We start from the raw sequence: 18,516 nt of genomic DNA, 5'->3' as shown, positions 1-18,516 counted from the left end.
TTTGGAATTGGCACTGGCCTGGCTGGATGGGAAAGTGAATGAGAGAAGCAGATAGAAAACTAATCCCATGCCTGTCATGAAGTACCAAACAAGTGCCAGTGTTAATGCAAGTGAGATGAAGGAATATAGGGGTTGCACTCGAGTAGAATAGGGGCTACCCTAATTTTCATAGAGGATAACAAAAGCATGACCCCTGATTTCCTTTTGCATAGATATTAAATTAATTTAATTGCAATATTTGAAACAAGATGTTGTGGGAGCAGTTAACGTTGATCTAATAGGCAGACGCTTTTGGAAAAAAGTTTTCAAGCACACAAACCCTTTTCAAGTCTCAGTGATGTTCATTGACTTCGCCAAACAGTCCTTGAAGGCACTTTATTTTATGGCACTGCTAAACACGCATGCTTAACATTTGGCACCACATTATTGAGAAGTCATTGTTCACCCTGTCTGCTTAGCATACAATGACTTCAAAGAAATACGCTGCTGGACTGGAACAGAGATTTCTTGTTTGTTCTCTTGTGTTCAGGGTGAAGCTGACTGGCTGATGAAGTTCACACGCATCTAAGGAGTGTGTCTTGCATCATATCATTGTCCCTGCAAGTCACAAGGGCTTTGGTGGCGGGGGGGGAGAAGTTAGGAAAATAGTAATATTTGAGCAGTGCAGATACAAGCTCAGATAAACTGGAAAAACTGGTACAGGCCCAACATTGTTTACTGTAGCAATGCTCCCTTTTCTTGTTGTTTTCACAAAGATTAATTTGCAGATTTGACGCTAGCCATAACAAGCAGAGGAGGCATTTTTTTAAGCCTTGGGTTTTTTGGGGCATGGGTGAAAGGGGGGGGAATAAAAAAAACTCTGAGCTTTTGTTGAGGGAGGGGAAACTTCTGGCAAGCCTTGAATGGGAGTTAAAGTGGTACAAGACTGTATTGACTTAAATAGCATTGTTTTGGGTAGACACACCAAGATGGGGAATAATTGTAATGTGTATTCTCTGTTCTTTGAATTGAACACTGATGAGGCAACCTACTTAATTTGGTCATGCAATTAAACTATTTCGTAAAAGCTAATACAGGGTTTAGAAAAATTTACTATTGCATTGCATTTGGCTACCACTGTTTGCCTAAATATTAGAATCACAGAATAACAGCTTGGGTTAGGAGTGACCCTTGAAAGATCATGTGGCTCAACCTTTCATAGGGAAAGGGAGCCTCGATGAGTTGGTCTTGGTACCCAGTCCAATCTCATCTTGAAAACCTCCAGTGATGGGGACTACCACATCCATTGAATGATTGTTCTCACTGTGAAAAAAATTCTTTCTTATATCAAGATGAAAACTCCCCTGGTGCAGCTTGTGCCCATTGCCCCTTCTCTTCTCCACATGGCTCCTTGTGAAGAGAGAGCCTCTGTCCTCTTTGTAGCCACCCTTCAAGTGGCAGCTGGAATGCTGTGATGAGGTTCCCCCTGAGCCTTCTCAAGGGAGAAGAGAACTAATTCCTTCAGTCTGTCCCCACCAGGCAGGTTCTCCAGCCCTTTGATCATCTTTATGGTAACTTAAATTTACTTTTTGATGTCTTTCATGCTTCATAATTCCATCCTATTGTATGTTTCTAATGTACCTACTCAACTTGAAATTAACAGCATAGACATTTCCCAGTATTCTGGGTAAAGGCTAAATGGATTGCAAGTATGTGCTGCCAACGACACTATGTCTGGATGTCATGTGGTGGAGTAGATATTTCATATGAAAATGTGTTATCTAAAAGATATTTCTTCTTGGAGCTTCTTCGTCTGAAATGTTGTCATTGCCAATGAATTAACCTTTTGGAAGCTGAAGGTGAAAATCAGCAGCTCAGGCTCTGAACAGTGCTGTTATAGGCACAAAATTAATTGACACATGCCTATTGCATGTGTGAAATGAATAGGCTACATGGCTATCATTCTGAAAAGCTTAGTCAGGAGGTTTAATAAAAAAAAATATATTTTGTCCATTCTTGCAATGCCTCCAAGTTAAATAATTTTCTCAAATAAATTTGCAGCTGTCCTTGATACAATAATTTTAAAACATGGTAACAACCCCATCTGTTCTTAACTTTTTCTTCTGAATACAGTCAGGAATTTTCTACTAAAAGTTTTTAATTTGAAAACTGTGGGTTAGTAAGTCCACAGGGTGTACTACTTTTAGTACAGAGAAAGATTGGTTAAAGTGCAAGGATGAGGAGCTGGTGTGGGCACTCTTACCTGGATTCTCTTCCCAGCCCTCAGACAGACTCCTTTGGGACTGAACCCCATGCTTTCTAGAAAACATGGACATCACCAAAGTGGAGGCAGATTGTGAAGCTTAAGCCTTTAAGGTTCCTCAATCAAACTGAGATCTCTGTTGTATACTGAATATGTGGGGAACAACAGTGAAGTCTTCCAGAAAAGCTTTTTAATCACTTCTCTCTTTTAAAGTTTGTGATTTTCAGTGCTAAATACCTGGAAGTCTTGGAAACTTCAAAATGAATATTAAAAACTACTCTCCAACCTGGCAGATACTAACAGTTTCACTAGGCATGGAAACAGAGCATAGTGTAACAGCTCCTTCAATCTGTTTTTGGATTTTAAATGTTTGCTGGGTTTTGCCCTCTTTTTTTGTCCTTTTTTTTTTTTTTTTTTTTTTTTTTTGTAGTTTAATTTGCTAGAAATGTGACATAATTTCCAACAGTATAATGAAGAAAATGGCATACTTACTCTGCTGTCGTGAGACCTCACTTGGAGTATTGTGTGCAGTTCTGGTGTCCTCAACATAAAAAGCACATGAAACTGTTGGAACAAGTCCAGAGGAGGGCCACAAGGATGATCAGGGGACTGAAGCACCTCCCATATGAAGAGAGGCTGAGAAAGTTGGGGCTGTTCAGCCTGGAGAAGAGAAGGCTGCGTGGAGACCTCATAGCAGCCTTCCAGTATCTGAAGGGGGCCTACAAGGATGCTGGGGAGGGACTATTCATCAGGGACTGTAGTGACAGGACAAGGGGTAACGGGTTCAAACTTAAACAGGGGAAGTTTAGATTGGATATAAGGAAGAAATTCTTTACTGTGAGGGTGGTGAGGCACTGGAATGGGTTTCCCAGGGAGGTTGTGAATGCTCCATCCTTGGCGGTGTTCAAGGCCAGGTTGGATGAAGGCTTGGGTGACATGGTTTAGTGTGAGGTGTCCCTGCCCATAGCAGGGGGGTTGGAACTAGATGATCTGAAGGTCCTTTCCAACCCTAACTATTCTATGATTCTATACTACACTTATTATAATGCTCATCCCTGTAGTGAGCTTCACTGTCTCCATACAGTGGAAATACTGAATAGGGGGGAAGACTTGCATGATTTCAAGAATTGCTAAACGCCAAGTATGCAAACCTCTGCCATGGCAGAGGTAGATCCTTAGTAATTTAATGCTATTTCTGTGCTTTCCTTCTTCTCTTTTCTGTTTCCCCCCTATCACTTCAAGAACTGGGAAAGATCCATCAGACTATTGGTTGCAAGATGATGGGGAAAAAAACACAGCTGAGAATTATTATGTTCAGCTTTTATTTCTGTCTGTAAAATTAAAGCTTTTTTCTAAGCTGCTGTCTGAGAAATTCAGTCTCAGTGGCAATGGTTTGTGTATGCAACTGGCAAGGCAGTATATGCACAAGTTAGAAATGTGTTGTTAGGTGTTCAGACAATAATGGAGGTTTCTCTTGGCACCCCCTATGAAAGAGAAGATAAGGTAACTGTGAGAGTATTGCTGTTGAAAAAGTATTAATCCACCACTGTTTATTAGCCTCCTTGGCTGGACATAATCTTAGGGTCAGAGTTAGAGCATTACAAGCCAGCCCCGAAAAATGTGACTACAGGAGAATAGATTCCCGTTCCCAAAGAAGAGTAAATGTCTGTTTGAATGAAGCTCTTTGTACAAGTCTTGCAAGTTTGTAATTGGTAACCCCATTATGGGAGGCCTTTGATAGGGTTAGTTTGTGGTTTAATGGGGGCTTCTCCTTGTTAAAAAATATTTTCTGGAGCTGAGACACAGAAAATAACAGACTAAACTTGTTTGGCAGGCATCTTTCCCGGGAAACCTGCAACTAGTCCTCGTTCTGCGCCCAACAGGATTTTTTCATCGAGCTCTCTCGGACATTGCTTTCAAATTCAACAAAGATGAGTTTAAAATGAAAGTACCTGTGAGTAATCCTCTGTTTTTACTTTACTGTCCAAAATCCGTCAAAGTACTTAATGTAGCCAGTGAGGACTGAAAAAATCCCAGCAAAAAGGCACGCTTAAAGAAGCATGTGAATTTTTAAGCAGATGCATTTCCCATGGACAAATACTGTAGTTTCTATCATTTGAGCAAACATACAACTGTTCCCTGTTGTTATGTCACCAGTAAACCCACTGATAATACTTTTGTTTGTAAATGTACAGTGTTTATAGTTTAAAATAAACTCTGAAACTATACAAGTTAAAAATATACAAGTTATTTTACTTATTGGATGTAAACTTCAAGGGTGAAAGATAATCTTTAAGATACTTTTCCCCCACCCCTTGTTTATTTTGGGGAAACAGTCTTTATATGCCAAACTACTGGAGATACTGTTGTTCTTTTCCACAGACGCAGGATAACAAGGGAAAATGAAAAAGAAATGCATGTTGCTTTTAGAAAATAGCCATGTATGGTTTATCAAGATTAAAAAAAATCTGGTGGTATAATTCATGTTGTAAAATCCATAAGCTTTTTTAAATCTGCCTGGTGCTCATGCTCATATGCAGTTTTTTACTTTTACCATTATCTTCAACTGAAACAACTGTTAAGTTTATTTTTCTGTACCCAAAGGAAATAGTTCCATCATTTGCTTCTGTACTGAACTGAATTTTCTTGATAGGAGGCTGAAGGATGGGGCTTAGAATCCTTAACAAGAGACTTCTCAACGCATTCCCTTTCTTTCTTTGCTGCTGCAGATCATAATGCTAGGCTCAGTATCAGAACTGCAGAGTTACATTGATAAAACACAATTAACAGAAGATCTTGGTGGCACCCTGGATTACTGCCATAACAGATGGCTGTCCCGTCGCACTGTAAGTCTTAGTTGTTGTTATAACTTTTCAGTTTAATGATCTGGTTTATACCCTGTCATTTATAAAATAGATTCCAAGTGATGCAAGTTGACTTGCTCAGACTGAGAAGATGTTCCCAATGGTACTTAGTCATCTTGGAGAAATAATATGAGTAATAATTTGGGAGTGGTTTTCTGAACACTTGGAGCAAAGGAATTACAGTATATTATTGTGTTGAGGTTTATTGGTTTTGCTACAAGAAGAAAAAGCTCAAGTTGTTAAAATAACTCCAGAGTATAAAAAACATGAGGAAGATATACCCGATACAAGCCTAGGAAAAATATACAATTAAGGAATTAATGGTGACGGTATCTGTTGCTTGCAAAACTATACTTTGACCATTTTTCATGTAATTCATCTGCTTGGGTTTGTTTTGAAAGTTACATTTTGTATGCATGTGTGTGTTTGTATATATGTATGCGATGAGCAATGAAACATCTTTAATGATTTTTATTCCAAAAGGCTATAGAAGGTTTTGCCCAAAAGGTTAAGCAAACAGCTCAGATTCTTCAGTCCTTTGGGACTGAGCTGGCTGAAACAGAACTACCAAATGATGTACAATCAACCAGCTCCCTTCTTGCAACACACACAGAAAAGAAGAACAAAATGAAGGTATGTAATTTTTTGTAAAAATGCTGTTTTCCAGTTAAACTGTTTTAATTTATAGCTAATAATGTTAACAGAAAATTTAGAGGATGTTAACAGACAATGTGAAATACTGAAATCTCATTGAACTTGTTTTGCTTGGTTTGATGTTAAATATCCTTCTTCCATTCAAAATGGCATTTCTTGAGGCTAAGTTTATGTTTGTACAAGTGCATAATGACTTGTATGTGGAATCAGAAATTCCTTTGTAAGTAGCGGTGTGTTTGATTTGCATTTTTGTTTGCAACAAGAAATTTGATTGTATTTGTGTACACATATGAAAATATTTGACCTTTTGAAAAATGGAATCAGCTGAAATGAAACCTGTTTGAGGATTTCAAAGTTCTATATTTAAAACTTATGAGATATTTGGAGCCTAAGGAGATATGAGAAGCCTATGTATCATGAAAATTAAACTAGGTTTACGTTGGAGTTTCAAGATGGTAAACATAGGAAAAAAATGGCATTTAGAATTTACTGTCTGTATTTGTTGTCGAACGCTACTTTTAATGAAACTATGCTTGCTCTACTGCTGTTAAGGCTTAAAACTGGAAAAAGGATTTTGTTTTATGAAGTGTGCTTAAAAAACCAAAAGCACACAACTACTGTTTGGGGGGGTTTTGTTTTGTTTTGTTTTGTAGGAGGATATCAGGTTAGCAGTAGAACAGGGAGATGATATCCTCGGAATTATTACAAAACCAGTTACTGAGAATCCTGAATACAAACTGAATCAAGATCAGCTAGACAATCAAACTACAGTAGAAAGGTGAGAGGAGCAGAATACTGAATGTGCTGCTTTTCTGGGTTTTTTGACCCCTTCCCAGCTCTTTTACTTAGTTCCTTATGTATGCTTTTGAATTGAAGTGGGAGGTTTCTTTTACTTTAAATTTGCCCGAAGGAGCTTCTAGCTTTGCTTGATATTCCATCAGTGTTGTTAGTAGCTTTTAATTTGTTACTAAGGAGTACACCGCTCTTGAAGTATCTATGCAGAAACTTCCTATATGGTTCCTTTGGGCATATAAGTAATAGAAGTTTTTTCCTTTGCTACCCCTGCAAATTGCTGCCAGGTTTGAAGACATTTTATCACCATAGAACAGATGTAAATTTTCACAAAGCTATGAAAGCGTTGCTTATTCCCCCAAGGCAATATTCTGCATTCTTTTTTTCTCTGTCATTCTGTGTTTCTGCTACAGTGGGGCTGACTTTTCTTTCCAAATACACAAAGCTTGGCAGAAGTCACTTTTTTTGGTCACTGTTGCTATCAGCCATCCTCAGGACAGTCAGGGTGGGGGTTGCTAATTTATCCAAAATGTTCCCACTCAATATAATATCTGAGGGAAGTTGGAACAAACTGTGTGTGTTTGCATGTGCCTTTTTTCTAATTGGTTTTAACTTGTAAATTCAGGGTTTATTTCCATGCTATCGAAGACAAGAGTTCATTAAAATTCTGATGTATGGCCTTCTGTGGATATAGCCTATATAAAGGCAAAGCACACTGTAAAGTCCATAGGATAACATACTGTCAAATCCAGTATTAGAAGATAAGTTCAAAAGTAAAAATTGTAAGACATTCACCAAAATTATACTTGAAGAAAGCTCTTTTCATCGCAGTACTGCTGTGCACTTGCCTGAGGTATTTAAGAAGTAACTCTGCTTGAAAGAGAAGCAATGACCTTCAGGTTTATTATGAGCCTTGCTCCAAGGAATGAAATGTAAGGGCAGCTGGCTGGTCACAGGAGTACGACTTTTTGCCTTCATTTTTGCTCATAGCCCAAGGCTTGGGTTCCTCTGGGTCCTAGCCCACACACATTTGCATGTTTTATTTATTTTTGCTAGCCCTAAGTACCCATGTCCCCAGGCCAGAGCTGAGAAGAAGTCTATGTGCAGCAGCTAGCTCCAAATCAGCACTTGCCAATTTTTCAGAACTTGATATTTGTGTTGGGTTTCAGTTTTACATCAGTGTTATTTTAGGAAACAATTCTGTGCAATACTCAAAGTTTCCTGTATCCAGTTTATTTTTTCTGGAAAATATTGCTTTGGGGAAGCTGTTTGTTTACTGTGTAAGATTGTATTGTCCGTTGAAGGTTGCACCCATCATTCTTACAGGTTTTTTGGGGGATGTTTGTTTGTTTGGGGTTTGGGTTTTTTTAAGGCTTCTGGCTCAATTACATGAAACGGAGACTGCCTTTGATGAGTTTTGGATTAAGCATCAGCAGAAACTTGAGCAGTGCCTGCGTCTTCGGAATTTTGAACAAAATTTCAGAGAGGTGAGAACTTCTGGGTGGCGGTCAATATTTGGTAATGCAGAAATGATGCAGAAGAAAATACTTCCCCCTCTTGTTTTTTTCAGCTCTTGAGTGTGCTTGAAAGTTTCTCCAACATTTTTCTTGTACATGTCCTTACTTGACATACTGCTATCTTTACTACCTTGAATACTTGCCTATGGATGCATAATAGCTTCTCTTCTGCAGTCTTACGATCTTTTTTTTCTTCCATGGGCCCAGCAGTGTATAGGGGTTCAAAAACTCCTTTGAAACCTGCTCTCCACCACAGAAGCATAATCTGCTGTCTGCAAGGCTTTCATCTTTCCAGTAGGCCTTTTTATGGAACCAAGACGTAGCTAAAACCTTCTGGCTGAAATTTTATAAAACAGTCTCCAACACTGTGGGTGGGAAGTTGGAAACACACTGTTAGAAGCTGGGTGGAGGCTGAACTACAATTTTTACAGCCAGTTTCTGATCTCATGTTAGTTTAAGTCATGTGCTTGGTGGCACTTACAGTCTCTTTACACTGGTGTAGCTGATCTCAGAGCACAGCACCTGTGTCTCTGTGGGAGCAACGCTCAGAAAACCTCTTACAAGTGTACGTCTGTCTCTCAACCAACTGTTAGGGTGAGGACCTATCTCTCACGTTTTGCTGTTTATGTTAATGTGACTTTGTATTGTTGTCATCTGGAAAGAACAAGATCATAAATGTTTCCTGAGCATTAGTTTTCCTGTTCTTTTTTAATCTTCAGTAGCAGGACACAAGATTATTTCACTGCTTTTTCTTTGCATTTGTTTTCATTTTGAATTGGGGGTAAAGGTAGGCTAACAAAAAAAGTTATTTGTCTCTGTGCCCAAGTTACCCCATAATGCGAATAACCTGACTAGAAGTAGTAGCTGGCAGCTATTTACCCTAATGGGTCTTCAGAGAGGTGGAATCATCTTCATTGATACATAGCTGTGTCTCATTTCAGGTCAAAGCAGCTTTAGATACTGTGTCCGAGAGACTGTCTGCTTTCATAGATGTGGGAAACAGCTGTTCACATGTGGAGCATATTTTGAAAGATCTTGCCAGCTATGAAGAAAACTCATGTGTAAGAACTCTCTAGGTCTCCTTAATTTCTAGTATGACAATGCATGTGTGGAAGGGAACTGTATTTGGTTATTGAGTGTAACTTATGAGCAGGAGCTTAAGCTGACAACAGGGCAGAAGAAGTCTCTCAAGTAATGTGTAGAAGGAATTTGGAATGAAGTCTTTAACCACTGGAGCAGCTCAGTTCTTAAAGAGCAGAGTGACCATTCACAAAGTCAGGGTGATCAGTTTGCGAAGAACTGCATGAAGTATGCATAGCCAAGTTCTGCACTTAGCAATCAGGGGGCCACTTCCATTACAATTAAAGCCATTTATTTAATTAAATCTCAGAAATGAGAAAGCTGTGTATTGAATGTACAATATGTTAAAAGATGAACAACAGAAACAGACACTCTGAACAATGTAGAAAAGGCACCTTGTTACAATTTGTGCTTCACAATAAAATATATAGCTCTGTAAGTGAGGTTGTTGCTCCTGGGGCTAAAGTGCTGGAGTTAGGTACTTTTTAATTTGGGTTCAGGTTGCTACTGTACTCCAAATTGTATACTTACACAAACAAGCTGCCAAATACATAAGGCATAGAAAGACAGTAGTGCTTCCTTTACAGGGTGGCATATGATAAAATTCATTGATGTTTCTGAAGTACTCTGATACAATAAAGAAGGTCGCATACAAGTTCTTGGGCATCTGGAAAGAAAAGAAATCATTTTGATTTATTAAGCAAGGCAGCTGTTAACTGAAGATATATTCTTTATCAACATGTGTATTTACTACATAAAACATTTTCATTGGTGTTGATTTAAAAAAAGATGTCCCTAAGTCATACTTGCTTTCTTAGGAAACTGTAGCAAAAGCCAGAATGCTAGCCTCAGAGGGTGATGCTTTTATTCAAAGCAATCATTATGCTGTGGACTCCATTATTCCAAAGTGCAGTGAACTTCATCAACTCTGTGATGCCTTCACTACTGAGATAGAACGGAGGAGGAATCTTCTTAACAAATCTCTAGAACTGCATGGCTTACTAGAAAAGGTAAATTTTGTATGGAACAGTTCTGTTTCCCATATTGTTTGCTAAAACCTCAGTCAACCAGCTGTCAAAATGGCAGGTAAAACATGTGTGTGTTTTCTCCTTAAATAGCTAGAATACGTCACAAGCAGAGGCATGAAATGTTTTAGACCTCTTAGTGTTTGATGCTAACATTGGTGCATTCTGAACCTGTTCTTTTCTGTGTTTCTAGTCTATGAAGTGGTGTGATGAAGGAATTTATCTGCTGGCTTCCCAGCCAGTAGATAAGTGTCAGTCTCAGGATGGTGCAGAATCAGCATTACAGGAGATTGAGAAGTTCCTAGACACTGGCGCAAGCAATAAAATCAAGGAGTTGAATAAAATTTACAGAGAGTATGCACACATCCTCAATGAAGACCTAAAGGTACCAGAAGACATTTATGTGTATCTATGCAGCCATTTATTAATTTTAGAATTGCTCTCTTGCATGGCTATTGATAAAGCTACATAATCAGTATTAGGAATTATACCTGGGAATTGGAAAGCCAACACATTTCCCAACCTAAGGTGCAGGTCCTGTCATATCTTTGGAAAAGCATCAAGGGCTTCAGAGCCTTTTAATAACTACTTCAGTTTTTCAGGTAGCAGATTGCTTTTAAAAGAAATCGTCCTAAGTGAATATTTGAAATATATATATATTTTTTTTTTTATGTAGCAATAAAAGGTTCCTGTCCTTAACATTTGTATGACTTCCACTTTGTAGCTGCCTCGTTTTTGAATTTGAGAACACGTCCCTTTTCCTCTTGGTTGATCTCTTCATGTAACAGAACCATTAGACACTGTCAAAAAAACTTTTTCTTTTTTTAATTTTTAAATTGAAACCTGAAACCCACTGGTTTCTCTACAGCAAGCACACAAATGTTTTATGAAGTGGTGTTCCAGTTTTGAAGTGTACTAAATGAATGGAAATTATGCCTTGTTGGGAGTGAAGAGTAAGGTAATATTTTTATATGTGGAATGAAAGCAACCACAATTGCAAATCTGTGTGCTGTAAGTGGCAATGTAGCTTATTGATGGCTCTCTGACCATTTATTTTCTTTATTTCTGTGGCAATGTTAGGAGCATGTGCAAAAGGTTTTCCAGAAGCAAGAAAGTATGGAAGAAATGTTTCAAAAGAGACAAGTGAGTCTTAAGAAACTGGCAGCTAAGCAGACACGTCCTGTTCAGCCAGTTGCACCAAGACCTGAAGCCTTTGTAAAATCTCCTTGTACCTCTCCAGGTAAGTAACTGTAGCAGCCTTTAATTTTTTGCACTGTGCTGAGAAACTTAAAGAAACTTGCAGCTGTAATTTGTGGTTGCACAAACATCTGTGTCAGATCTGCTCAAGTTCTAACTGCTGTTTGATTTTGGTTTACATGCTTAGGTCTTCAAAGAGAATACGTATCCAACTCAGAAAGCAGTGCACTTCGGAGGATAAATTACAGAAGAGGAAAGGTAATTGTTTTTCTTTGCACTTTTCATGTTTGAGAATGTCCTAATACAACAGAATATTCAGGAACTTCAAGAAGAATGAGGCAATTCCACTGAAAAAGTGATGGTATTGCCCCTATTGAAGTAACTCTGGTGAAGCAGTCATGTGGATTGAATAGAGGCTGCTTTGTCACTGGGCTGGATGTGAGGGAAGGTAAAGTAAATAGTTGCCTATATTAGGAAAAATGTTAGGGGCAGCAAAATATAAAATCTATGAACGGGAAATATTTTTTATTTTCCAGTAGTAACTGGCTACTCTTAAAACTGGCAAAAGTGAAGAGGTAGTTGTCATTGGCTCCAAGACAGCTTCACCTGACCTAATGGGTTGCCATTCCCAAGTGGGGATGGTCTTCCTGTCCTGCCTCCGGCGAGGAAAGTAACCTGACAGCAGCACAGAGGCAAGTAGTTTCCCACTGGGTTAGAGAGTTAAATCAACTCAGCGAAAAGTTCAGCAAAAGACAGCACAAGGAGGATGGCAGGACCACATGACCAGTAGGGACAACAGCTCAGGACGGGGTTATTTCAAGGGGGATTGAAAGCAGACCTCTCACTTTTTCAGCAAGACATAATTAGGTCAGCTGTTAAAGTAGAAGTTGTAAGAATGAACTTCTGTGACAAGGTATGAAGTTACCATAACATTAGCAGAGTACCTCATTTTTAGCTTGGAAAACACATAAGGCCAGTGTTGCCCCCAAGATGATGCTGATGCTCTGATGTTGTCTTCCTGGAAAGGTGCCTTGAACCACGGTCTTTTCTAAGCTGGTCTTTCATGGAGAACTAACTCCCTGTGTCTAAATGTTCTTATGTACTTCAAGACCTCCAGGTTGACTTGGATATTTTTGCAACGCTCTTGCAAATTGCCTTCATTTTTAATAGAGTACACTCTTTCCTGTGGAAACACATGCTGAGTGCAAAGCTCCATATTTTAAAGTAGTTTTCCCCCACCTGTGATGCCATAATAATTTTTTTGTTGTTTGTTTGTTTCCGCCTTTAGAGTGAAATGACTGAACTCCATCAAAGCAGAGGAGGATCTACAATGGATGATGAAGAAAACCTAGCTGTGTTACGGCAGTAAGTATATTTTGATAAAAGAAAAATCCTTTTTCTCTGATTTGGTTCCAGCAAAGGCTGAGTTTGGCCAAGGATTTGATAAGACAAGTATGCTTCTCTAAATTAAGTCTCGGTACTTTTTTAAATACTTTGGCTATGCTCTGTACCCGGAGGAAGATATTTCAGTCTGTCTGCAGCATTATTTATAGTTCATATAGTACCCAGACTGTAGCTTTGCTGCAGCAGGGTGATGTTATGGCAGGATAACTACGTATTTTCATTTCAGAGATTACATAGTTTTGAGTAGTAACCTCCTATAAATCTGTCGGAGTTTTTGGACTCCATGCTGCAGGAGACTTTGTCTTTTTATTTGACTTTTTAGTCCCTGTAAAATACTGAGCAGCATCACTTATATTAAAAAAAGTAACTTAGTACCATCTGCAATGTGTATGGCAGAGCTTGTCTTTCTACTTGTAAACTGGATACTTATATTGTCTTTTCACCATTACAAGCACATGTTAAATCATACAAAATCACAAGGGGAGGAGATTGGGAGAGGCATGCTTGCTTAACCGTTAGGGAAATTAAAGGAGCATTGTGATATTAAAAGTTTGCCCTAAATGCTGTTAATTTAAAAGGGTTGGTGTAACTCTAAGTCTGTATTTGATAATTCTGTGGAACACTAACTCCAGCTCTTGTAATACCTATGAACGCAGCATAAGCAGGTTTTGTATATAGAATGATAAAATGCTTCAGTACTTCAGCTCAGTTACTATAGTACTTAAAATGCTGTATTTGACTTATTTTCCTGTTTAAACACATTTTCAGAGATTTTAAAATATTTTAAAAATATGTGCTTACCAATAAGAGTATGTAAACTGTTGACAGAAATACCTATGAAACATCTCATTTTCCGTTACCTGGAAATTGTTCTTTTATTGTCTGAGGTAAAGTAGAAACACAAAGTTAATGTTGCCTCGTTACTTTGCATAACTTAATAGGCCTGCCCTAATTGCCATTCTTTGTCTACAGGCATGTAATGAATGAACTTATTGAGACTGAACGAGCATATGTGGAAGAACTTCTCTGTGTTCTTGAGGTAAAAATTCAATTCCACTGCAGCTGTTAGTGAATCTATTTCTCTCTTCCATTTCATGAATGCTCTGATGCTTTACTTATCGCTGTAATGTGTCTGCTTGTCCTGTCAAGCAGTGTGATCATTACACCTCTCCTCTCTGCATCATATTTGCACAAAGTCAGGAATGTGGATTTTTTTTTCTGGAAATATTCATACAACTAGGATTTTGTATTAGAAAACACAAATTGAGCAGAAAACAAGATACACCTATGTATTTAGGTGGAACATAGTGGGATTTCTAATGATCATTAATTCCTGCAAAAGTTCATTCCAGAATCTTGGGTCAGCTCCAGGAAGGTCATGTGTAACACGGGAATGTGTATCTGCATCAAGAGAACCTTGTGTCAGAGGAGAAAATTTGTTTATTGCATCACTCTTTGCATACCTTTAAGTGATCTTCCAAATGTCTTGGGTACAGTAGTGGGAACAGAGCTCCTTGTAATGATAATAATACCACCTTTATTCAAAACTGTAAAGGGAACAAAGGTTGATACTCTCTTTGCTCCTTACTTGTGAAGGCACAGTTGCAATACTGCTGCGTTGGTTGTAGGAATATGCTGCAGTATTCTGTGTTGTTCCTCAAGTCTGGTAAGTCTCCAGACATGGATGTGTTGTTTTCTTGTAGCCTGATTTGTCTGTAGGAGATGATTAAGTTGCAGATAACTGAGGCCGATGAACTGGAATTGAGCCAAGCGGGTACTTTTGGTGTTCATGCCGATGTTAAGCTCCTAAATAGGAGCTGTTTTAAGTTATGGACTGGAAGTAATGATTTCTGGAAGCATACCTTCAAGTTAAAGGAATGTATGAGGGGTTTGAACTCTAGTCTTGCTTTTGCATAGTTTGTGCTCAGCTTCCCATAGCATTTATGTCCTGGGTCCAGTCCCAAGTGCTAGGAAGTTGATGACAGTAGGATGGTTTTATCTGCTGTGCAGTAATAAGGAAAGGTAGGTTTGGAGTAGACCTTAAGCATCACTTTATTCTGTGCTTTTGAATACAATGCTATCTGTGGTTCTGTTCATAAAATAAAGACTCAAAATAGTTCAAGGATTTTTAGTCCTTACTTCTGCTACTGGACGGTTGTTGCAGAATCTTTCTATTACTCTTGTTTTGCATAAAATATAGTCCAACCCTTGTCTTGCTAGGCCAAGCTGTCTTGGTTTTCCGACAATGTGGTAGACTCTACAATACCCTGACCATGCCAGGCACACTTTGCAGTGCCTCCTTGCAGTTTAGGATTCAACTCTCGTGAACTTGGGTGTTTGGGACTGCCAACAGTAATTCTGGATGAGATCCTTGCTGAAGTGTGGTTCAATGGCAGTCTTCCCGCTTTTGATTAATGCTAGTTAATCCATACCTCTGGCTATTTTCCAAGTTCCTTTGTTTCTCCTATTCTATTAATTTTCCCATTTATCCTGTAAAATAACCTGATACTCTTTTGTATGGGAAGTGTCTCATTATTATGTCATATTTAATTGCCTTGCATTTTCTCCCTGCCAAAGCTCCCAATGTAAAAGAGCAAGGTAGCTCCAAAGATTGATTATCGGCTGGGTTTAAACCACGACAGTCTGAAACTGCTATAGCTGCTTTTATCTGAACTTGAGTTTTCCTTTCATTAATAACCATGATCATCTACCTTTAGTCTGTGAAATCCAGTAATTTTTACTGGGGGAAAATATTGGTTTAGTCTATTTTTACTTATTATATTTGATTCCTTTTTCCATTTATTTCAATGCTTTTAGAACAGCTTTCAGATGGAAGACTTAAGCAAAGCCTTATGTATTGTTAAAGGAAGATTAAATGATCCCTGTGACTGCATAGGGTAGCTTTCCCTCCTCTTTCTTAAAACACAAGTACTGTATAGGTAGTAAAACATGAAAATATTTTATATTACATTTTTAAAATAAGTACTACGTCAGTCTGAAGTGAAAAAAAATTATCAAAAGCTTTTTGTAAATGTATGGATTTCATGCTTTTATTTTTTCAGAATTCTAAAGTTCTGAGCTCTGTCAGGTTAAAAACCAAATAAAATCTAATTGCTGTCCTATCCAAATGCTTGGATTGTTCAGGCTAGGCTAGTTCTAGTTTTTGTAGTTTAGACATCACTTTGAAATTAAGAATCTTAGTTGTAGGTGTACTTTTGCTTATCCTTGAATTTAATTTGTCAGTGTGTTATAATTCAGTGCAGTTTATTGTATCAGTGTCACTAATGCAATGTTCTGTTACCTGCAAATAACTACAGGCAGCTTGTTCCCTCATACTAATAGCTAAGACTGACATGAAGGTTTGTGTGTGTTCTGGGATTGCATCTTTAAATGCAGATGTGTAAAGTTTTAACAGAAAAAGTATGAACTATAATTTATAAGCAGTATGGGAATGCATAATCTTTGCTTGGTGGAAATGATTGCAAACTTTGTTTCATCTTAACTAAATTTGCAGTAACTATTCAAGTGTCTTACTAAAGGCTATCAGTGTGTCTTACTGAACTGATGGAAAACCAGAATTTATATCCTTTTTTCATAATTAATACTAAGGTCTTTCTTTGATATATGTCAGTCTGCAGGCAAACTGCCTTGTCAATGAGAGATAAATGCTGTAAGTAAAGGGATCTAATCAGCGTTCCTCTCTCCTGTGTTGCAGGGTTATGCTGCAGAGATGGACAGCCCCTTAATGGCTCATCTCATTTCACCAGAACTCCAGAATAAGAAGGACATCTTGTTTGGGAACATGGAAGAAATCTATCACTTTCACAACAGGTAAGGATTTGCATTCAGATCTAAAAATAGCATTTGGATAAGGTTTTTTTACTCTATTAATCTGAAATAAATTGCTAGAAGATCTTTACTGAGTCACACTTGGCTATCTGATGTGTCAAAATTCGTGTTGCATAAAAGAGGAAAAGCAAAATATCTGTAACAGGTGAGCAAAGCTGCCTGAAGCTTTGTTCAAATAACTGCGGTACACATGTAAAATTATTGCATTGTGGTCCTCTTCCTGAAGAAAGGTATTGGGATCTGGTTAAAACCTAATTAAAGCAAGGTTGGTTTGGTTGGGATTTTTGGGTTGTTTTGTTTGTTTGTTTGTTTTGGGTTTTTTTAATGAAATTTGCTATGGGAAGTAAATTGTGATTCTAAACCACAAATTCTCAACTTTTCCATCTGGTCGAGACTGGTTAATTTTACACTTGAGGGACCTCTCTGTGAAGTTTCAGTCCTTGCTACTGTAGAGGTATTTCTTCACAGGATAATATTTAAATTGGTAGAAAAGAGAAGTATTTTCAAGAGAAGTTAAGCATGTTAAATAGTTTCTTATTCCAGTAAAACTACACTGGAAGTTCTGCTGCTGACTTTTTTGGGTGATGTTTTTTATTTGTATTTGGTTTGGTTTGGGTTTTTTGTGTTGTTTTGGTTTGGGTTGGGTTGGGTTGGGTTTTGTTTTGGTTTGGTTTTTTTTGTCTGGGGAGGTGGGATTTGGTTGGTTTGTTTGCTTTGTGATGTTTAGTAGTATTTTTTTATAATAATTTTTATAATATTTTGTAGTACAGAATTACAACTCTGTTTCCAAAAGTTTAGAAGAATTGCAATATGTAAACATTTACTGCAACTTTTTTAATGTATGCTCTCTGCTCCTCATAGAATATTCTTGAGAGAACTAGAAAACTATGTAGAATACCCAGAACTAGTAGGACGGTGCTTTCTGGATCAGGTATGTGTCATCTTTTCCTGGCTTTTCATTCATAAGCCCCCCTGTAGGGCTGTAACCTGCAACAGTGGTCTTCATGTGATTGCCACCACGTCCCCTTTGTCTTGAATGGATAACACACTGGGAATGTAGATGTTAATTGAGAGTAGGGATATTTTCTGCTGTGTGGGGTGATTAATTTTCTTAGAAAGAGCTACTACCTTGTTGAAGCGAAACCACTTTATTAAAGTAGCGTTTAGGAAAACATGGAGTCATGCGCTGCATTGTTCCACATCACTATAAATGGTTGGTATACTTGGGTAGATTTCTTTACTGGATACTTTTCTTGTCGTTCTTTTCTTTAAAGAGAACACCTTAACAGAGTTAAGTCCAAAATATTTGTATTATGAAAAGAGAAAGCTATGCCAAAATAAAACCATTTTTGTTCTGGGATTTATTAAACAATGCGTCTCACCCATAGCACACTAAAGGGCTAAATAGGAATCTGCTTATGGAAATCAATCTCCTGTTGTTGCTGCCTATTGATGCTCTGAAACTCCTGGGAGAAGCCATCCCTCTCCCTCCTATTTACTGGCTACATCCATGGAGATGCTGTTGCCTAAAATTGAGGGACAGAAGTACTTTTGTGCTTGCCAATTTCCTGTCTAGTCTTTCATTCATACTTACTCTGACAGTTTCAACAGTTTTATTTCATTTTGCTTTTGACAAGTACTGAAGTGATAAGGGGCAACAAACTGCTTGGTCTACCTTAGTGCAATTCCCAGGCCAAACCACATTCATAAAAGGAAAATGTATAAAGGGGAAAGACTTTTAAATAAATTGCAGAGGGACTCATGGTTGGGCATACATAGAAGTATTTTGTATATTGTAATAGAAATATATTTGTAAATATAATATATGCTTCTTTTTTAGTTACTTAACATGCAACTGAAGCAAATATCAACAGGAACATCTTATTCTGATC

The 18,516-nt window shown here is 38.0% G+C and overlaps 1 protein-coding gene across 3 annotated transcripts in view; it reads left to right on the top strand.

Annotated features, from left to right (window-relative positions):
* The window catches only part of MCF2L (MCF.2 cell line derived transforming sequence like), a gene marked incomplete at its 5' end in the record, with an annotated part of 145,634 nt that overhangs the window by 113,694 nt on the left and 13,424 nt on the right, over positions 1–18,516 (top strand). For all 3 annotated transcript variants that reach the window (XM_080613332.1, XM_080613331.1, XM_080613333.1), the window contains 14 exons: positions 4,077–4,196; positions 4,972–5,088; positions 5,590–5,739; positions 6,414–6,538; positions 7,925–8,039; positions 9,011–9,130; positions 9,968–10,159; positions 10,368–10,559; positions 11,255–11,414; positions 11,559–11,629; positions 12,660–12,736; positions 13,748–13,814; positions 16,491–16,606; positions 17,486–17,555. In XM_080613332.1, coding sequence (XP_080469458.1) covers positions 4,077–4,196; positions 4,972–5,088; positions 5,590–5,739; positions 6,414–6,538; positions 7,925–8,039; positions 9,011–9,130; positions 9,968–10,159; positions 10,368–10,559; positions 11,255–11,414; positions 11,559–11,629; positions 12,660–12,736; positions 13,748–13,814; positions 16,491–16,606; positions 17,486–17,555 — 1,692 coding nt within the window. The remainder of the gene's footprint in view (positions 1–4,076; positions 4,197–4,971; positions 5,089–5,589; positions 5,740–6,413; positions 6,539–7,924; positions 8,040–9,010; positions 9,131–9,967; positions 10,160–10,367; positions 10,560–11,254; positions 11,415–11,558; positions 11,630–12,659; positions 12,737–13,747; positions 13,815–16,490; positions 16,607–17,485; positions 17,556–18,516) is intronic.

The sequence above is a fragment of the Psittacula echo genome (genome assembly GCF_963264785.1).
Source record: "Psittacula echo genome assembly, chromosome: 3".
Lineage (NCBI taxonomy): Eukaryota > Metazoa > Chordata > Aves > Psittaciformes > Psittacidae > Psittacula > Psittacula echo.
The sequence above is the reverse complement of the archived record's forward strand: the minus strand, read 5'-3'. Positions and strand labels throughout refer to the sequence as shown.